The following is a 22534-nucleotide window of genomic DNA, read 5'->3' as shown; positions in this document are numbered from 1 at the left end:
TGTTAAGTTGTGTAGTCTTGTCACCAGAGTTAACCCATTATTATTTTGTGGACCTTATAAGTGTAACATGAGCTCTTTCAGGAACATACATGTGATTTCCATTTGATAGAGAACGAAATAGTAACCTTCACATCAGATATCTTGTGTGCATTATCATCACCTTGACATGTTAATTACAAATACATTAGTTCTTACACTGAAAGTACTTGGCTGTGTCGTGGAAACTGGCCGCTGCATTTATTTTGTGCAACAAAAATTATGACAAGACATGCAGACTCTTCAGATATGAGATGAAGCAACTTTATTATTATTATCTGCCTATTAACAGCCTGTCTTAATGATAGAATAAGGGGTACAAATGCTTAATGCTCAAGCTAAGTATTAGCTAATTCCCATGTAATTACAAGCAATTCAGTTTCATCTTTTCTGTAACAAAAACTCAAAACCTTTCAAAACTCATGTAAATACTGAGGCTTTTTGGCACAGATCCACGGCAGAGAGTTGTCACAATGCACATCATTCCAGCTTTCTTTGGCATTCACCCCAGATTTGATTTGTACACAGTCCTCCTCACCCCCCGGTCCATTATTATTAGGCTCACCTGTTCTCCAGTACCTGTCAGAGCAGTGACAGAGAGAATCATGACACAGTTTATCTCTGACATGAACACAGACCTGATACAACGTTTCATCACAGAGGTCCATCCGCCTCGGAGAAATCACATTTTTCTGGGTCCCATATTGTCAGCAAGTCACTTCTACATCTTTACAGTGTCTCATTTGTAGTGTTTTCTGAAGAGATTGTCCAACATTAGTTGTTCCAGTAGTTCCCCAAAAAGCCTTATGTTTACATTCAACATTATTAAAAACAGTCAAACAAAGCCAGGAGACGTCTTTAAAGAACAACAAATTCTCCAATTGCAGGTCGTCGGGCTGGACACTTGTACCAACAAGATATCAAGCCTTTGTAGAGGGGACTGCTGTTTGTCTCGTCAAATAACATACTGTATTAATCATGCAATATGGAGGACTCGTTAAGTTCTCTTATTGTATTAACAAAATATGCTAAACTGCTGCTCTAGCATCAGTAATTCACAATTCAGGAGTGTCTCTTCATTGAATGAAGAGGCAAGAGGAGCACTGAAGGCCTTTCTTAATGGAAAGATATATTTACACTTCTCACAACTGGCTCTGCTGGTGGGAGTGCTGTTCTACCATTAGTTTCTCTTTCACTTTACTCAGTTAAGACGAGATGTGCTGCAGTACAAAACTGCCACGTTTGGAAAAACCTTTATGCAGACTTGCAAACTGACTTTAACTGCAGTCGGTTAGTCTGAGAGAGATCAAGGATCAATGAACTGGAGCAGCCTTGCAATACATTATTAACTTCTTTCCCATTATTTTAAGTCTGACACTCTTTTCAGTTTGTTCCTGCTGATAGTTGTCTTCAACATTCTTCAGTACATCTTTTGCGGGGGCGCCGTGACATTCCGACACCCCTCCATTGCGAAACACCACCCTTCCGAAACACTGCCACTCGGAAACACCGCTGTTCCGACCCTCCCCTCAAAACACCGCCGTTCCGAAATTAAACACCGCTGTTCCGAAATTGATTTTCAGGTTTACATTACTTCCTACATCAAACACTGCCGTCCGCTCACCGGCCGCATTCACACAACTCATCGCTTTTTATTACTAATAGGCCTATGTCACTATCTTCATTTATTATATAGTATATTTTCGCTTGCAGCAAACACATTTAAACGTTTGTCTAATCTTTTTACACGCACTACCCGTGGTGCTGGAATCCCCACTTCCAGCCGCACTCTCACAACTCTGAAATAAACTGTGGCCCATGGGTGCGATCTGCCGGGGAATGACCCCTCTGCTCGTTCGTTTTAACATAACTTGTCTTTGTGGAAGGTTAACAATGTATGAGTGGATTGAGCACTGCAGCTCAGTTTGTCTTTGAAAAAAAAAAGCAATTCAATTCATAACCACGGGCCTACACACGCAAACTGTGCGCACTCAAAGGCTGTTACATAATTACATTGAATGCAATAATGTCCTCAAACGTAATAAACCTCAAACACCTACTAATAATACTGACCGTGCGTGCAAAATCCAGCTGCTGACCCTCCGCTCCGCTGTCACACAACGGATTCCCCGTCCGCGCTCCCTCTCTCTTGCCCGAAAAATAATTTCCATGAAGAAAACATTGCCTGACATTTAAATTTAAATTCCCATTGAAAGTACAAATCTCAAGAAATCTGGATGTATTGCTCATTTGTAAACACAACACTTATCAGTCTATAGGCAAGAATCTAAAGGTTTATTAATTCAAATCATTTCAAATTCGCTTTATTGGCATGAATGCCACAACAACAATATTGCTACAAGCACCAAGAACCACGAAAAGAATACCTAGCACAGTAAATAATAATAATAATAATGATAATAGTAATAATAATAATAATAATGATAACTTTGAACATTATCACAATTAAGTTATCAATCTGCGATGTAAACAAAATGCAAACATTACAGACTTCTAACCATTTTTCTAAAAGTGTCTGTATTTTAATTGGGACTAGTTTTTATATAAATTACACAAAATGAAAAGAAAATATGATTTGTTTTACCTATTTCAACCATAAGCGGTCATATTGACCGCACATAATTTCGCGGGATTTCATACATTTTCTCTCTTGTGTCTAACTTTGTTAGCGGTCTCCAGCTGTGCGACTGTAACACAACTTTATATGAAGAAGGACTAACACTAATAGCCTAATTGATTGTTATTTCTTACACTTACAGAACTGTTTACGACTCGAAACAATGTTATCATATATGACGTTTCTGACCAAATGTCGCGACTTCAAATGCATCAAATTCCCACATCCAGTTACGCAGGCAGCTGTCCAGGGTGCTGAACCAGGTGACAGACAAAGGCTGCACTCTGCGTTCTGATGTTTGCTGGGCAGATCTCCGTCCCCCTTGGTTTCTCATCCACTCTGTTGTGGGAGATCTCCCACAGAGCAAAAGTAATACACATTTTTTCTCTCCCCGCTCGGCTCGAGCCCGGCTGAACTCTGGCTTGAGCCCACTTCACCCAGGCGCGAGCCTGCAGCACCCGCTCCTGCTGACAACAGACCGGGGGAGAAAAAAGACATTCCTTTGCTCAGAACCCATATCAGGCTGTGTCTGAATATGCACGAAGATCGGTATAACGCATTGGAGCAATTTTCATACAATTTCGGATATTTAGCATGATAAAGTAATTTCAATTCAACATAGCCATTTGTCCAGCTGAAGCATAATGAGCGTTATGTCATTATTAATATGAAGTAGGCTTGTTTTGCGGTTAATCAGCCACATGATCCATTTGAACGCACAAAGGAAAAAAGGATAAATGCGCAGCCTCCGTTTCCTTTCTGATTGAGACCGTTCGGAGTGGGGGGGTTTCGGAATGGAGGGGTTTCCCCAATAGACTTTTCGGAATAGCGGGGTCTTTGAAAAAAAGGGAAACCCCGCCATTACGATGAATTGAAGTCTATGTTCGGAACAGCGGGGTTTCGGAAAGGCGGGGTGTAACCCATATTTGCATAGACTTTTTCTGCTCCTGCAGGCCAGGTTTTCATATAAATGGATTTTTTGTACTTGTACTTGACAAATCACATACACACAGCGAGTCAGTCTGATTCTGATAACAATTATTTGAATAATCAGACAGAAATTACTAACAAATTACTAAAGTAATGTACAATAGTTGTACACTGATCAGGTATAACATTATGACCACCAGTCCAATATTGTTTTGTCCACCTTGATGCCAAAACAGCCCTGACAAATTATGGTATGGACTCCACTAGACCACTGAAGGTGTGCTGTGGTATCTGGCACCAAGATGTTGGCAGCAGATCCTAAGTCCTGTAAATTGAAGGATAGGGCCTTCATGGATCTGACTTGTTTGTCCAGCACCTCTTACAGATGCTTGATTGGATTGAGATCTGGTGAATTTGGAGGCCAACACCTCAAACTCATTGTTGTGCTCCTCAAACCATTCCTGAACAATTTTTGCTTTGTGGCACAGCACATTATCCTGCTGAAAAAGGCCACAGCCATCAGGGAAAACCATTTCCATGAAAGGGTGTACATGGTCTGCAACAATGCTTAGGTAGGTGGTACGTGTCAAAGTAACACCCATTAAATGGCAGGACCCAAGGTTTCCCAGCAGAACATTGCCCAAATCATCATACTGCCTCCGTCGCAGTCGATGTGTTTGTGTTTTATTGGACAAGAAGCAAGTGTGTGTGTGTGTGTGTGTGTGTCCATGGGTGTTGGCAGCTATATATATTTATATGTATATATGATGTGTGTATACTCAGACAGTCTCTGGCCAGACATGGTTTCGCTGCTTTTCATATGCTAATTAGAGCCATTAGCATCTCTGCGAGCTCCACATATGTCATGGTTCGTTTCCGTCAATATCTGGCACAGACGAATGTGACGTTCACAGACTGTAAATTGTCGTTCACTGCCTAAAATTAGGGAGATTTCAGGGGGGTTAACGGGGATGGAAATCCCACTTTTCATGCAGTGCTAACAGGTGCCATGATAAAGAATCAGTTAACCTTTCAGTAGTCATAATGTTATCGGTGTATACATGTCTATATTCAAATACAGTGTTAAACTGTTTGCCTTACCCCACAGTCAGTGGAGTTCCATCGATCCATTTCCAGGTCCCCTCCTTTTCTCTGTCATTCAAACCAATCCAATTGTCTTCCTTAAGGGTTTTAAAGATGAACTCCTGTTCAAGGTAAAGGAAATAAAGCCATCAATTCTATGATATGATAAATATCATTACTGTAATCTGATCATCATAGCTAATACACAGTTCACTGCAAAAGATGGGAGGGCATGAATCACTTGGTGTTCTCTACATGAGGAAAAAGATACATGTGGGTGAGGCAAACATCATTCTGAAAGAGGCAAGGGGAAAACAATCTGATTAGCCATTTAATATCACTAAAGATGATAATTGTTTAATTGAACCACCCACATGTGAATTATAAATGTTTACATGTCTTAGAATAGCGGTCACTAACAACTATCTAAATGAGACCACCTCCCTGGAGGTCCTCATTTCAATGTCTATACGTCTAGACAATATGTTTAGAGAAAGACGTAGGGAAAGGGAAACTAGATAAGCGCCTGACAACCCTCAGCCTAGAAGCCCCATATACTGCATTACCATGTCTACCACATGTCCATCTCCATCTCCACCCTCTGAAGAGTCTATGCAACTTGGGAGGATTTTTCTCACCCCAGCAGAACACCAGCAGAGATACAGAGGTTGACTGCGTGTGCTGTGGATAAGCTGGACATGCCATCTCCCTCTCCCTCCATCTCCAAGGAACTCTCTTGTGGCCTCAACAGACTCTCCCACTTCAGGTACTGACCAACTCAGGTGCTGATGATTCATCAACTCTGACTTTGTCTCTCAAGCTAACATTCCCACTGGGACTCTCCCTTCCCCAGGACGCACTTGAAGGTAGATTACTTGCTGGTATCATTCATCGTACTTTCCTTCTTTCTGGTAATGATACAGACATTTAATCTTTTTGTTATCCCATCAGTTCACTACCCAGTCGTATTAGGTCTCCTGTGGCTTAAGATTCTCAACCCCATATTGGTTGGTCGGCCTCCAGAATAGTCAATTTGAGTATATTTTGTCATCACCATGCCTTCACTCTGCTGCCCTCTCCTGCTACTGCTCCACTCCTGCCACCCCTGAACGCAATGACGACATATTTAGCAGGGACTGTTCCTCATACACACTGCCCTTTGAGTGCGGGGATCATGCGCTAATTCTCAGCACCCACTGTGTGAAAGTCTCAGATGTGGCAAGGGGTGAAATTTTGCTCCTGTACTGATGTGCCTTCAGAGGTAGTATCGGAGGCACGGCACTGGCGAACCAAACCAAACCAAACCAGTGTGAATGGATAAGCTGACGGGGTGGGGTGGGGGCACTTTGATTTGGTGGTGTTCAAAGTGTGATAACTATACAGATCCTTCACTCAACAAAATAAAGAGAGATGACCCACAAAGCAACGTTACAGGACCAAACAACAGCAACATAGTAACTGTAACTGTCTTTGGCGACTTATATGAGGAAAAAAATACTGCAGTTATGTGTGGAGAAGTGTCTGTCACCCTGCACGTTCTACCGACTCTTCGTCACATTTCTGCCCAAAAAAAACAAATACAAACTGGAGTCCTCCTCTTACTGGCTTCCGCTACATGTTCCACAGTCTGGAGCCAAGATATTTTATTCCATCCCGGAGCTTTTTCACACTTAAATCGATTCCAAATCTTTACAAGGAGACAAAGCTTTCCGTGCAAGTGTCCCTCAACTCTGCTCACAGGGTAGCAATAACCTGCGATGCCTGGACATCCAGAGCTACAGTCTCATACATGACCATTACAGCTCATTATGTCAGCAGTTAATGGAAGCTAATGTCTTACGTACTTCAGACGAGAGCTAGGGATGATAGCCACACAGGCGCAAATATGTGTGAGTTTCTGAAAGCAATGGCAGACGAGTGGGGAATAGAGAAACACGCCCTGCTTCTCGTCACCGACAATGCTTCTAACATGAGTCCGGCTGCTGAGCTTGGCAGCTTTCTTTTAACAGTGAAAGACTACATTTAAAACAAAGTAAAAAATAATAATTTGGATATTACAGTTACACTATACAATATTGAAGGTGCTATGACGTCTTACTCAAAAGAGAAGTAAAAAAATTCAGCAGCTGACTGATGTTAAATGGAAGATCAATAATTGTTAACAATTGAAAATCGAATCGATAATCGTAAATAATCGAAAATCGATTCGTAATCGAATCGAGACTTCAATAATTGGAATCGAATCGATTCGGGAAATTGGGCTGATTAACCACCCCTAGAAGACAGGGTTTAACACTCCTCTTGGACAATTCCTGGAGAACCCAGTCATGCCTTTTGGTCTCACCAATGCCCCTGCAGTCTTGCAGAGCTTGGTCAACAATGTTTTCTGCTATATGCTGAAACAGTTTGTGTTCTTTTATTTAGACTATATTCTCATCTTCTCCCAGAGTCAGAAGGAGCATATTCAGCATGTTTGTTTGGTTTTCCAGAAGCTTCTGAAGAACAAATTTCATGCGAAGGGGGAAAAATGTCACTTTCACTCTACATCCGTACATTTCCTGGGTTTTTTTCACTGAGTGAGGGCAGGTGAAGATGGACCCAAGCAAAGTGCAGGCAATGACTGATTGGCCGACTCCTGAGAACCATAAGCAACTATCCTTGGTTTTGCCAACTTCTATCAATGTTTTATCTCTAACTACAGCCATGTGGCAGCCCACCTGACTCAGCTCGCCTTCCTCCCTGTGCTTTCTTCTCACGCCTACCATGCCTACGACATTGGCAACTGTGAGTTACTGGCCATTGTTCTTGCCCTCCTAGAATGGAGACATTGGCTGGAGGGAGCTGCCCATCTTGTCCTCATGTGGACTGACCATAAGAATCTCGCCTTTGTGCGTTCTGTCAAGCAGCTGAACTCCTGCCAGGCTCGCTGATTGTTTCTGATTGATGTCGTGATTTCTCTGTCTCTCAGTAATTTGTTCCCTTACGTTTTTTGGGGGCCAAAAACTCAAGTGCGCATAAAGTATATAGGTGGGTATAGAAGGCATGCAAAGTCTATTTTATTTACAAGTCACAGATTTGTCTCAGAGGACTTTACAATCTATCTAGGCTCTGAAAGGAAAAACTCCACATTACCTGTTTTTCAACAGTGTCAATGATCACCAGCTCTGCTCCCCTGTCTCTGCAGTCTTTTTTGCCATTTTCCCAAGAATCAGTCTTAGTGGAGAAGAGATAGCAGGTACAACTGAACATCTTCCATCCTGCAGGACAAGTTCTCTCTGGAAAAAGCATCAAACAAAGTGACATTACAAATCAGACAGGGGCGCTGTTAAGCTCAGTTGGTAGAGCAGGCGTCCCATGTACAAAGGCTTGGTCCTCAATGCAGCGAACCTGGGTTCAACTCCCGGCCTGGGGCCCTTTGTTGCGTGTCACTCCCCCTCTCTCTCATCCTGTTTCCTGTCATATCTTCAGCTAATCTATCAATAAAGCAATATAAAGGCCAAAAAAACATAGTAAAAAAAACAGACAAGGTCCATGTTGTTAAGCTTGGGATGATGTGGATCAAATTCATGTTCTTTGGATGAAAATTGTTATATCATGGACAATACATCAAAACCAGGAACAAAATAACTCATCATCAAAAACAGAATGATGTTTTTAATGACAATAATGTTTTGAATGGAGGCTGATCTCTTCTCAAGATTTGCACACTGTTAAATCATCAAGATGTGTTGAAGAGTTGATCCAACCTCTTTCCCTGTTTGAACTGTAAAAACATGTTGATTCAAACAAAGCTGTTTTTTTCCTTTCTCAAAATCACACATTAACTACCACCTTTGAAGGGACTTTAAGCAGCGTGCCCAGATGTTTTTATCTTGGAGGGCCGAATCACTGTTGTGTTTTACTATTAATAAGGCTGAAAAATAACACGTTCATTTCAATTAATTGACTACAGATAAAATGACCTGTTAAAAAAACTATTGCAGATGAATCATGCTACATGGCGTCCCTTGCCATTACATCACTGAGGTTAGCAACAGCTTTGTGAACATGATGGAGGTGATAACCAACTGCTGCTGAGCAGACTGGATGGAGAAGTCCCACTCCAGTCAGTGTTTCTAACTGTCAAACTGTTAATGTTCTTTCTCAAACCAAAAACAGGTTGTGGTTGATATCAGGCGTTACACCATCGCTACAAGACGCTGTTGTTTCTTAACTTAAATATATTCCTGTTTGAATGAATTGAAAGAATAAATAAAGTTATTGGTACAATGCAAACTGACTATCAATATAATTTACAGGACTGAGAGAAGGATTTAAGTGTCTCATCAGCACATTCACTGTATACTGGTTTTCTATAATGAGGCTGTGGCAGCTCCTGTCCTTCATGTTAAGAGACAGCTGTGCAGAACACACACAGGCAGGCGAGCACTCACTCTGTTTGGACAAACACTGAAGTGTGTCCAGCTCTTTGGACACTGAAGTGAGGTTGGCTTTCAGCAGGTCTCTCTCTTCAGACACAGAGGACAGCTTGTCATTACTGGCCTGGAGACGCTCTGTCAGGTTGGCTTTGATAGTGGAGTGTTCTGCAGCTAAATCCCGGTCTGAAATAAGATCAAGATTGACTCATGCGTTGATACTAATACTGACTAAAGGTTCTATATCTGAGTCAAAATCATCCTAATTTGTCCTAAGACTGAGGAAGATGTTCATTCTGCTCATGCAGTCTATGAAATATCAACCTAAAGGCTGAAATGAACTTGAAGTCCAAATAGTGTTGTACATTCTTTATGAAAATATCCTCTGATGTTTCCCCAGCAAATATCTAAATACTGAGCAACCTGCACCTGAATTCAAACATGGTTCAGCTCTTGATCATCCACAGATGTTCAAACATGTCATTTTGCTGCACTATCTGCTTGAATATATCTCTTTTTACCATGGCTGTAAAATCATATTCATAAAGACACGTTCATCTTTCAGAGCAGAATAATGCTCCTGAAATCACAAGTTCAACCTGACACTGACTGATGAGAAACAGACTCACAGGTGACACCAAGGATGATGAGTCCAACCAGCAGGACAACACTGAGCAGCCCCAGACAGAGAACCACGGCTCCATGAAGCCTCCTCTCTGAGCTCCTGGGACCTGAACACAGAGAGGACATATCATGATCATAACCCCTGATGATACACAACATCAATATGCACAACCCATGTGTGTGAGCGAGCATTCTTACCTGTCTGATTTGTTGAAGGTGTTGGGTCGACAGGCTTTTTGTAATCAACATGTGCATAGATCGTCTCCATCACTCAAAAGGTAACCAGCTCTCTCCTAAACAGTCAGCTCATGTATATGATGAGGTGGATTCAACTTCTCTTAAGGTTTTCAGGAAGTCACAAGTATTTAAAGGTGTTGAAAATAGTTCGTACAGGAAACATCCACCACTAACTCAATATCTTTAAGTTCCACATCCGTGTAACGGCACATGAACATGTACAAATAAGGCTGTGGTCCTTCCGTCAATTGACACTTTTCTAAAAAAGGAATGGAACATTTCATGTTGGATTGTTGACTTTAAACTAGTGAATAAATGTGTGGTGAATCCATCCGAATCCATCAGAGATTCATTTAAAAGGATGTGTTCATGTTAAGATCTTAAGTTGCTCTTGATGTAAAAAATGTTCATGTAACTCTGTCTTCTCTCTGTGTTGTTTCGTCTTCCCTGTGTCCCTGCTGGTGTTCCTTGTGCTTCTCTGGTTAGGAGCATATTTAATTGTTGCTTTTTGTACTTCTTTATGGAGTTGTATTTGCCCCTGCCTACTCCTCTTGTTTTTATTGCCTTTTGTATTTCGCTTTTGTTGATTTGCTTTCTCGAGTTGAATAAGAAAAAAAGAAAAATGAAGAACATCACTCCCATTAAGCTGTTTAAAACTGACCATAGCATTACCAATAGGGGATTCTCTATTAGAACGTATCTGATGTGCAGATTGATTGTGAAATTGCCAGAAGACATGCTGAAGGAGGGGGTCTTAATGTCTGTGTGGCACTATTAAACAGTTTAATAGGAACGCTGAGTCAAACCTTTACCTCTGTAACATACATGTGTCACTGTGTAACAGGCGTTATATGAATATATATTTGTATATATTTATCATAAAATATACACACTCCAGTCAGTCAGCAGATATACAGTTGCTACTGCTGTAGTGGCGTTATTTTAGATACAAAACCTACTCTGCTACATCCTGCCCTAAAGTAATGTGCGTGTGCAACTCTCACCAAAGATTGAACAGAGATGAGATGTCTCACTCTGTAGTTAAAACAGAGGGTTAAAGACACAGTGTGTAAAGGATGCTGCAGAAATGCACCATATGAGAAAAATTTGTTTTTTGAAAATTGAAGCATGAAAACCTATTCTACTAGGACCCTCAAATAAAAGTTTGAACCTGAAAATGTCCATAATATGACCTCTATAAGATTTCTTATGATTCCACAGACATCTGCTGCCTGTCAAGGAAGATAAAACTGAAGTTTCATTCAATATTTAACAACATGCAAACAATATGACCATAAAAAACCATGGCCACCAAAAACCATGAGGTTAAGAGATTCCCGATAGACATGGTTTATTAAGTAGGCTCAATAAAACACTGTAATTTGACTTCCTGTGAGTTTCTCATATGGTCATTTTGCTGATTCCCTGTTGACTTCTCTGAAGGCTCTGTCATCAGCCTCAATCATGGAAAACAGAGCCTACACAGTACTTACTTAGGACGTCATGGACTGGTGCCAGCAGAACCACCTCCAGTTCCAAGCTGGGAAGACCAGAGAGCTGGTGGTAGATTTCAGCAGGCATGGACAACCCTGCACACAGGTAACAGACATTGAGATGGTGACATCTTACAAGTACCTGGGAGTTCACCTGAACAATAAGCTGGACTGGACTGATCATACTGCAGCAACCTAAAAGAAAAGGTCATCGCAGACTCCATCGGCTGAGGAAGCTCAGGTCCTTTGGAGTGCAGGAGGCACTCCTGAGGACTTGTATGGAGTAGTCTGCTGGAGCAGCAGCATCTCGACAGCAGGCAGGAGGAGAATTGATAAACTTATTAAGAAGGCCAGCTCCATCCTGGGATGTCCTCTTGACCCAGTGCAGGTGGTGGGAGAGTGCAGGACGATGGATAAGCTTTCATCACTGCTGGTGCAGGAGTTCCAACCCGTGCAGGATACTATCTCAGCACAGGGCAGCTCCTTCAGTGACAGACTGATACACACCAAGTGTGTGAAGGAGAGGTATCACAGGTCCTTCCTTCCTGCTGCTGTCAGACTGTACAACCAGGACTGCTCCCAGTAGACCGCACTGTGCACTGTGAAATAAAATCTGTATACATAACGCATTTCTGGGTTTGGTTTGCACTAACTGGGCAATTATAAATGATATCTCTCTATGATACTCATATTTTTTATTTATTAACAATACACTGCCACACTGTTATAATTACACTGTTTATATTTGTACATATCATGTATATAAGATTCAATTTTTGCTCTAGCTCTTCTTCTTATATCTTTATTATATTGTTTATTTTTTACTATTATTATTATTATTTAATGTTATATTGAACTCTCATTGACTGCTGTGATACACACATTTCCTCGTTTGACAGACTAATCAAGGAATTTCCGATTCTGTAGAGTCAAAGTACCAAAGACTGACAAGACTCAACATCACATATCTTCTGCTGTAATACTTTTTCTTTACTTCATTCACTAGTCTCTCCTGAGTGAAATGTCAGCAGCTCATTATAAACATGGGAAGTTGATATCTTTGCTGACTTGAGACAACTTAAATCACTGTTTTGATGACTTGACAGAGAATAAATGCCTTGAGACTGGACTTGGACTTGGAAGTTAAAGGCCCAAGTCTTGACTTGAGATATGACGACTTAAATGACTTAATTTCTGTTTTACATAAGGTTGCAGCAGTGTTTTCTCACCAACCTTTTAACTAGATCTGTATCTCTGCAGCACTGTCCTCATGTACTGCTGAGGCTAACTGAACAACTTCATATTAAAGCATTTAACTGGCAAAATGAGGTTGAAAAAGACTTTAATGCAGAAGTAGACTAGTCACAGGAAATGCATTGTTCAGTGAATTTTTAACTCATACTATTCTATTGTCTAATTTTATGGTGGTACGTAGCCAAAGACCGTAATGAATAGATACTCAGGTCAGTGGAATTAAGTCTGAGCCACAGATGACAGGGAGCATTCATGCAGTGATTTCAGCGATCACTGTATCTGCACGGCTAAATGTCACTAGAGGAAAGTAAGAAAGTATGTTTTTTTTTATTTGGGTGAAAAGGGGCGTTTTGTGAAAATGGGTAGCACGCACTTCTTCATCCCCTAATTTTGAATTCTCTGGCTCAAATCGAGACAGTAAAAAAGGAAAAGCAAGGTGCTGCTTTTATGGCGCCCTCTTTTGGGAGTATCTGGTGAAAAAAAACAGATACAGTGCTTGATCCTGTGTGATTAAAAAAAAAGAAAAGCATATTTTCACAAGCATGGTCATATAAGAAATTTTATCTGGGTTGGTCAACATATCTTTTGGTTATTGAAATTATGTGGATTCATGTCTGACAAGATGAGTGACATTTTCTATTTGAATTTTGTTTAACAAAATAAATAAAATCATTAGAAAACTAAAAAAGACCTGTTTGTTCAGAACAGATATGGTCATTCACAAGACAAGACCACCGGATTTAGGAAAGCACTTGCCAGACTGTGTTTCCTTAGCCCAGGCTAGAATGTCTTTGGAACCATACTTTTATATGACTTGAGGCAAAACATGCCAGGAATCCTGTTCAAGATGACCCTGACAATACTATAATAATGTCATTTGAGCTGACCCTCCCATTCATTTTCTTAAAAACTGTGTAGTTAAATGACTCAAATTTGAGGAAACATGTAAAGGAAAGATTATGAGGGAATAATGAATGGTATATTGTGAATTGAATTGACTTTCCCTTTAATTGTCTTTTAAAGAAATGGTTTCAGCAACCGAGGACTTACTTGCTGACCTCAACAACAGCCAAAGGGGTTGGGGAGTTTCCCAGAAAAAAATACAGCTCAGAATTCGCAGCATCATCTCTGGCTGCTGCATTTATTTTGTGCAACAAGAATTTTGACAAGATATGCAGACCCTTCAGATATGAGATCAAGCAACTTTATTATTATCATTATCTGCCTATTAACAGCCTGTCTTAATGATAGAATAAGGTATACAAATGCTAAATGCTCAATAACACCTATTAGCTAATTCCCCAGTAATTCAAAGTATAATCTAAAAAAAACACGCTGAGATTTCAACTCCACCCCTTAACATATTGTCTACTCTCTCTCCCTCTCTTTCTGACTTTTACATAATCATCTTACGTTCATTGTCAATGCTTTGTTTCAAATAATACTAAGGCATTTTGGCACATATCCACTTCAAAGACTTGTTACACCGCAGATCATTCCAGTTTTTTTTGGCATTCACACCAAATACGAGGTGAACACAGTCCTCTTCACCCCACTTTGGGTTTCCACCACCATTATCAGGCTGTGATTGCAACCAGTACCTGGTAAAAGGAAGTCAGTCAGTCTAATTCTGATAACAATTATTCAAACAATCAGACAGAAATGACCCTAGTAATGTACAATAGTTGTATATGTGTCTTTATTCAAATAAGGTTTTAAACTGCTACTGTTTGCCTTACACCACAGTCGGTGGAGTTCCATCTATCCATTTCCAGGTCCCCTCCTTGTCTCTGTCATTCAAACTAATCCAAGTATCTTCCTTGATGGTTTTAGAGATTAATTCCTGTTTGAGGAAAAGGAAATAAAGCCATTATTTCTAGTTAATTCTGAACCATGTTAAATGTAATAGGGATTCATCTGAGCAATACGGTAACATTCAATTCAAACTTTTATGCACCTGAATAAGATACAGGTTAGCTGTGTAAAAATCCACTGTCTGTGGCTCCACTGGGTTAGGGTTAGGGGCCCCAATTTGCCCCAAGGTGCCCCAATTTGATTTGTAAATGTTGTATTGAGCTCCCAGCTCAATAGAACCAATCAGAGCCAAGGGGAGTGTCTGAGAAGTGTCAATCATTCTCATACATATGCTGCTGGCAGCCCCCCTCCCTCACGCAGCATACTGGGCAGTGCTTCTCCTTCACACAGGCGCAGTGTCTGCTCTTACCTGGTCAGATGTGTTCAAGCCTGTAAACAATGGCGGAGAACAGACAACAACAACAGAGCCGAACAATGCCCCACCATTGCCCACATCAAAGAGAAGAAATAACAAGACTGACGAAGAAAAGCAGTGTATGAACAAGGAATTGGACTGAGCCAGAGAGAAAACAAGGATAAATATCGGTGCGTCATTTCAGAGGTGGAGGGAGCTGCAGGATTTGTAAGGACCCAAGAGTGACGCAGAGTTAGCAGCTTTTTTGCTGGACAAGTAAGGACCCCTGCATTATATGTGTTTCATTCTATGTTTTAACCACAAGGCTATGGTGGCGGCAGAAACAGTAATACTCACAATAGCGAATATCGCCGTGCAACGTTGCAATAGCTCTGTAGCTTGTTGGTAAATCTAACTTGTTAGCTTGTATACTAACTCCAGTGTTTAATTTCTAATAAAAAAAAGGGCAAAAACCAGCACAAAAACCAGACAGACAGGCACACAGCGTTGTAACGAATAGTGAGGAAAAAGAGTCTGACAGAGCAGCACATGAAAATAAACATGAAGACACCGGAGAGGAAACGAGCAAGCAAACGTCAGGTGTTCCCAGTAAAAAATGAAAGGTACGAGGCGTACAAGATGAGCACAGGAAATTTCAAGAGAAGTGGACAGACAAATTCTTATTTGTTCTTCATGGCTTGAAGAAAGTCAAGGACATGCATGCCAGCATCCACTCATCCAAGTATTATGGTAAATATGGTCATAATTGAAAATGTATTGGCTGTTTTGTTTCTTTTTTTTTGCTCTATGACTTTTAAGCTCTTAAGCTACTGCCCCCCTCCGTTTGCATCTGAGGAGCAGAGGAGGTTACATTCCTTGTGCCCTGTGCGTGCACTACACATTTACATAGACCGCACCCAGGGTGTGCGTTTATGTAACCACTAGTTTGTATGTTTTGCTAATCCCGCTAAGGGCAAGGCGCTGTCTAAACAGTGGCTTTCCCACTGGATTGTGGAGGCTATCTCCATAGCATACAGCAGTAGAGGTCTTTCGTTGCCCCAAGGTGTGAAGGCACATTCAACCAAGGGCATGGTGGCCTCATGGGCCTTGTTTAAAGGGGTTTCTGTGAGCGCTGCAGCCAGTTGGTCATCACCGCACACTTTTGTTCGGTTTTATCGTTTGGACGTGACAGCCCCTTCAGTGGCTCACTCTTTCCTCTCTGCTGGGTCTACAATGCACTAGAGCAGCGGTCCTCAATAGGCGGCCCCCAGGCCGCAGCCAGCCCGCCGGCCTCCTGTTTGTGGCCCCTGAACTGTTATTCCTTCACCATGTGTTTTAGTTGGGTCAGCACGTGTACACCAGGACTTGTCTCCATGCCAACGATACACAGACTGCTGGGTCACTCACCGCTGCGAGCGCAAGTTTTTACTTTCACTTTCGTTTTCGGAGCAGTTCGCGTATTCACATTTTGCCGGTGATAAGAGATTGAAAATGGTGTGTTTCCAAGTAAACTGCTATAACAAAGTGGACGGTGAAAATATGCAACTCAGAGAAATAGAAAATTCAAATTCAAATTCATTCTCCCTCCAACCAGGACCAGATAGTGCAATGGTAAAAAAGTACTTGGCCTTATTTTAATTTACGTAGTTTAACAAGTTCTTGCAAGTTTCATCATGTATTTTTAACTATACAATGAGCGTAACGGATGGGAGTTTCTCCCAGCAAACACCCTTTCACTCACGTTGCCAACATTTTTATCATCCTTGTTAAAACTCAACACCATTTAATCACAGACCAAATGATGTGAATTAACCCACAACCATCTTACATATCATCTTATTCACAAACACATTCAGGAACCAATTACACCAACACCAACAGAATACCCAAGAGTCATTGTGCCACAGTCCACAAGGGGCGTTACAATATGCCAGGAGAAGCTGTGATGAAGATTTCCAATTTGAAACGGCATTATGAGACGAAGCATAGGAATTTTGAAGAGACATTTCCTCAAAATTCAGAGATAAGCACAACACAAATAAATGCACTGAAATCGTCATATCAAGCTGCAAGCAGGATGCTTGTCACATCTATGTCACAAAGAAATAAAATAATGCATGACTGAAGTGATGGACACAATGTTTGAAGGCAAACAAAAAGAGGAAATATTCAACTATGTATTTTAATTTATGTTAAAATGGAAATTACATTTTATTTTAGTTCATATTTTGTTGTTCAGAATGAAAAGGACATTTTGTTTTGAATATTACAGTATTATTGCATGTGGCCTGACTGACCTCAATACATGGACCTTTGAGTCATTGAAAGAAATCTTTGTGGCCCTTTAAGATTTGTATTTGAGTACCCCTGCACTAGAGTGTTGGAGGTTTGACTTCGATTCAGTGGATGCTCTGCGGGGCGTGTATACATGTCCAATACTACATGTGCTGTACTGAGTAAATCGAAAGGGAATGAAATGTTAGGAATATAACTTCTGTTCCCTGAAGGAGAGGAACGAGGTATTGAACTGAAGGATGACTGTGGCGATGCAAGTATATATGTGCAGGCCTCACATGCATCACCACAGATCATCTGCTGTAAAGGCGTGAATAGAGGTGTCTTCAGTCAGACCACGCGAGGGCGCGATATCACATACTATAAGTGTGTTGTACCTCGTTCCTCTTCTTCAGGCAACAGAAGTTATATTCATAACATTTCGTTACTGGACCGTCGTCCTCGCCCTCCAAGAATGGAGACATTGGCTGGAGGGAGTTGCCCATCCTTTCCTCCTGTGGACTGACCATAAGACTCATGCCTATCAGCGTTCTGTCAAGCAGCTGAGGTCCTGTCAGGTTCGTTGGTCATTGTTTCTGATTAATGTCGTTGTGATCTCTCTGTCTCTCAGTAATTTGCTCCTTTACTATTTTGGGGGGCAAACACTGAGGTGCGCATAAAGTTTTAAGGAAGGTAAGATGGCATGCAGGAGTCAATTTTATCTATAAGTCCCAAATTTGTCTCAGAGGACTTTACAATCTATCTAGGCTCTATAAGGAAAAAAAACTCTACATTACCTGTTTTTCAACAGTATCAATGATCACCAGCTCTGCTCCTCTGTCTCTGCAGTCTTTTCTGCCATTTTCCCAAGAATCAGTCTTAGTGGAGAAGAGATAGCAGGTACAACTGAACATCTTCCATCCTGCAGGACACGTTCTCTCTGGAAAGAGCATCAAACAAAGTGACACTAAAGCTCAGACAAGGTCCATGTTGTTCAGTTTGGGAGGTTGTGGATTGAATGCATGTTCTGTGGATGAAACTGTTGTTTTGTGATGTGCTAACTGATATTTACTACTGATATTTACTTTAATCAGAATGGAGCAAAATACCTCATCAAAGTCAGAATATTTTTACATGACAATAACTTCAATCTTTGAAATGGAAGTTATTGATTTCTACTTAAGATTTGTGCATTGTTACATTATTAAGATGTGTTGAAGAGCTGATCCCACTATTTCATGTTGGATCGTTGACTTCAAACTACGTCAAAACAGGAGTGAATGAATGTGTGGGGAACCACCAGAACCCAACTTTATTCTACGCACGTGACTTTGAAATGCAAAGAAGTGGCCTCACGTTCATTTAAAAGAGTGTGTTCAATTCATTCACATGTTAGTACATGTATATAGCGGCTAAAGTTAGAAAAACAAAACCATGAACTGCTTTTATCTTAATTTGGTTGACCTTCTATTATTTCATTTTTATTTTTTAAATGAGTGACCTACATTCAAGAAACTGTTGTGGCGGATGTCCACTTTAATTTATTTCTTCACTTTGTGTGTAATGGCCTGTCAACTGTTTCTGTTGTTATTTGCACATTTAAATTCAAGAATAATTTGCCTGCAGAATGATGTTGACCAACAGTGTTGTGGGTAACGCGTTACAAAGTAGCACTCTAATTACTTTTTTCGTGTAACATGTAACGTGTAACGTAACGCCTTAGTTTCGTGCGTCAAGCAATCAGTAACTTCGTTATTCCTTTAAAAAAGTAATCCGTTATTTTAAGAATTTCTCCGGATAAAGAAAGGAAAATCCCGACTGCAGCCTGCTTTTTGTCAGACAGTACTGTGCCACCTGCGGATGTGTCAGCGGAGGCGCAGTGCTGTGATGCGTCTGTGCCCTGCTGCTGACCTACGTTACCTGTGTGTGTGTGTGTGTGTGTGTGTGTGTGAGTGAGTGTTTTCGAACCCCCGGCAAGATGGCAGAGAGGACAGCTTTTGCATCGTGGAAGTACGCACATTATTTTCAATTCGCCAGCAAAAAGTACAAGAACAACATAACGGTAAAATTCACACTCTGCGTTGGTGAAAAGATTCTGTCAACCGCAAAAAATCACGACTTCTCGGTGCATTTAAAGGAGGCTGTGTGTGTGTCAGTTAAGTTGCAGCATGTGCGAGGCGTTGCAAACGGCTTTTAACGCGCCTTTTATTCATAGGTAACGCTGTAACGTAACTGATTACTTTTAATGGATGGTAACGTTGTAACCTAATTAACTACTTTCCAAAGTAACTATACCCAACACTGTTGACAAAGATGAAGATGAAGACGACAATATGCTCTATTGTCTCCCTGGTGAAATTTGTCCCAATTTTTTAATTGCTTGACAGCACTTACTATTAGGACTAATTCAAATCAAAAACATTTTCCCTGTTGTGTCAATTTGCAGGGAGGGATATCTTTTGAAGTTCAATAACTGCTTGGTTCACTTGCCTCTCAGGTCTTCCATAAATGCAATACTTTTGTGCTCCCTCACGATACTTTCATTAGTATTTTTTTTTTTCAATTCAATAAACTCAAAAAGTAAGGCAATAAGGAAAGATCTTCATAGAGCGAAAATATTGTAAATTGGATTCCACCCTAAAAGAGTTTGCACTTTCAGATGGTTCACAATCTTATAGGGAAGTGAAAGTCTGTCAGGTGTTGAACTGAGGAAGTATCATGTCATAGAGTCAGTGGCCATAGAGAAGACATAGCATTAAAAAAAAGTATAGTATGGAAACTATTAAGAGTAAGTAAAAAAGGTGCCTTAACTTAAATATATTCCTGTTTGAATGAATTGAAATAATAAATAAAGTTATTGGTACTAGGTAAACTGACCATCAATATAATTTACAGAACTGAGAGTAGGATATAAGTATCTCATTAGCACATTCTCTGTATACTGGTGTTCTATAATGAGGCTGTGGCAGCTCCTGTCCTTCATGTTAAGAGACAGCTGTGCAGAACACACACAGGCAGGCGAGCACTCACTCTGTTTGGACAAACTCTGAAGTGTGTCCAGCTCTTTGGACACTGAAGTGAGGTTGGCATTCAGCAGGTCTCTCTCTTCAGATACAGAGGACAGCTTGTCATTACTGGCCTGGAGACGCTCTGTCAGGTTGGCTTTGATAGTGGAGTGTTCTGCAGCTAAATCTCGGTCTGAAATAAAATCAAGATTGACTCATGCGTTGATACCAATACTGACTAAAGGTTCAATATTTGAGTCAAAATCATCACTAATTTGTCCTAAGCCTGAGGAAGATGCTCATTCTGCTCATGCAGTCTATAAATATCAACCTAAAGGCTGTAATGAACCTGGAATCCAAACAGTGTTGTACATTCTTTATGATAATATCCTCTGATGTTTCCCCAGCAAATATCTAAATACTGAGCAACCTGCACCTGAATTGAGAAAACATGGTTCAGCTCTTGATCATCCACAGATGTTCAAACATGTCATTTTGCTGCACTATCTGCTTGAATATATCTCTTTTTACCATGGCTGTAAAATCATATTCATAAAGACACGTTCATCTTTCAGAGCAGAATAATGCTCCTGAAATCACAAGTTCAACCTGACACTGACTGATGAGAAACAGACTCACAGGTGACACCGAGGATGATGAGTCCAACCAGCAGGACAACACTGAGCAGCCCCAGACAGAGAACCACGGCTCCATGAAGCCTCCTCTCTGAGCTCCTGGGACCTGAACACAGAGAGGACATATCATGATCATAACCCCTGATAATACACAACATCAATATGCACAACCCATGTGTGTGAGTGAGCATTCTTACCTGTCTGATTTGTTGAAGGTGTTGGGTCGACAGGCTTGTTGTAATCAACATTTGCATAGATCTCCTCCATCACTCAAAAGGTAACCAGCTCTCTCCTAAACAGTCAGCTCATGTATATGATGATGGTTGGTTCCAATGTCTCTTCAGGTTTTAAGGAAGTCACAAGTTTTTAAAGGTGATGAAAATAGATTGCACAGGAAACATCCACCGCTAACTCAGTATCTTCCACATCTGTATGGACGCACATGATCATGTACAGTGCTGCTTGACTGTTTGTGAACCCTCCATACACAGTCACTTTTTTTTGTAAAAAACATTAAAATAACCTCTTTAAACATACATTCAAATCCCAATTTGTAAATCAGACCTTTAAAATAATGGACACGCACACAAAAAGGGATATATCTTCATTATTTAATACAACAAAGGTGTTTTTTTTCCCAAAACTGAAAATCTAATTATATTTATATATATTTATATATATTTATATATATATATATATATATATATATATATATATATATATATATATATATATATATATCTATCTATATATATATATATCTCTATATATATATATATATATATATATATATATATATATATATAGGTAGGGGCACCATATAGGGGGGAAAAATGTATAAATGTATGTATAAATTGATGTAAAACCATCATCATTTAGTATATATTTCAAATATAATACAATTAATGATCTCTTTGTTTTTGGCAATAAAAGTTAAATATCCCCATTGACCAAAAAGTAAACATTCATATTGACCCACCAACCCCCTGTATCTGCATGAAATGGTTTGGTCCTGCCTTGTGTTTAGTTGCAGTCAGTAGATGCGCCAGAACTACAGTGATCACAATGTTGCCTAAATCAAAATCTGTTTTCAGTGACATGCCAGTCAGGGGGTCAGTGGGGATTTCTCTGTCTCTCTTGCTCTTTTTACCATTACAAAATAGAAAAGAAAATATTTATTAATGACATAAATTCAAACACAAATTATTTTCTCACATAATAATCAATGAGGCAGAGTATAATTATAATAAACATGTTGTTCGAACAGATACATCTAGTGCAGCGTCCCCCCTCCCTACATGCAGAAAACGCTCTGTGTGTAGGGCCCCATGATTGCGCAAGGGGACGCATTCTCTGCAAATGCGCATCACTGTTGTGAGGCGCACATAGAGCACCAAGTCAGCCCGAGGCAGGAGAGAGAATAAAAGAGACGAATAATCTGACACTGCACGCGGTGTCGCTATGACTGACAGCGCGCTGCATCCGACCAATCAGCGGTCAGATGCACCGACAGGCAGTTGGATGCAGGTGGACAATTGGCCTCCAAACAGCAATATGAATCTGGAGCAAGTGTGGTGCGAGCAGGTGTGAGTATGTTTGTGTGTGCGTATGTGTATGTGTAGTGTGTGTTGTCAACAACACCACCTAGAATTTTAACCCAGGAAATAGCCATACAAGGCCAACACAGATTTGTGAAATCAC

At 40.5% G+C, this 22534-nt stretch overlaps 1 protein-coding gene across 3 annotated transcripts; it reads right to left on the bottom strand.

The window, feature by feature from the left end:
* Positions 1 to 278: 278 nt before the first annotated feature.
* Positions 279 to 21299, bottom strand: LOC115587656 (C-type lectin domain family 4 member E-like). Of its 3 annotated transcripts, XM_030427576.1 has the most exons (7): positions 21031 to 21292; positions 20838 to 20939; positions 20224 to 20391; positions 9121 to 9288; positions 7820 to 7962; positions 4706 to 4809; positions 279 to 615 (listed from the first exon to the last, which is right to left on the bottom strand). In XM_030427576.1, the coding sequence occupies exons 1-7, from the start codon at positions 21098 to 21100 to the stop codon at positions 450 to 452; spliced, it is 921 nt and encodes a 306-aa protein (XP_030283436.1). In that variant the 5' UTR covers positions 21101 to 21292; the 3' UTR covers positions 279 to 449. The 3 variants fall into 3 exon arrangements, with proteins under 3 accessions (XP_030283436.1, XP_030283437.1, XP_030283438.1); XM_030427577.1 differs by lacking the exons at positions 20224 to 20391; positions 20838 to 20939; positions 21031 to 21292 and adding exons at positions 9732 to 9833; positions 9925 to 10037; XM_030427578.1 differs by lacking the exons at positions 279 to 615; positions 4706 to 4809; positions 7820 to 7962; positions 9121 to 9288 and adding exons at positions 13818 to 14311; positions 14450 to 14553; positions 17991 to 18133 and having other exon boundaries at positions 21031 to 21299.
* Between the last annotated feature and the right edge of the window lie 1235 nt (positions 21300 to 22534).

Source organism: Sparus aurata, chromosome 9 (assembly GCF_900880675.1).
Source record: "Sparus aurata chromosome 9, fSpaAur1.1, whole genome shotgun sequence".
Lineage (NCBI taxonomy): Eukaryota > Metazoa > Chordata > Actinopteri > Spariformes > Sparidae > Sparus > Sparus aurata.
Note: the sequence above shows the minus strand (reverse complement) of the source record. Positions and strands in the feature narration are given on the sequence as shown.

Coding starts and splice junctions, on each gene's coding strand:
- LOC115587656 (XM_030427576.1), bottom strand. CDS start 21,100: ATGGAGGAGATCTATGCAAATGTTGATTACAACAAGCCTGTCGACCCA. Junction 20,940..21,030: donor ACCTTCAACAAATCAGACAG/GTAAGAATGCTC, acceptor CTCTGTGTTCAG/GTCCCAGGAGCTCAGAGAGG. Junction 616..4,705: donor GGAACTCCACTGACTGTGGG/GTAAGGCAAACA, acceptor CTGCTCTGACAG/GTACTGGAGAACAGGTGAGC.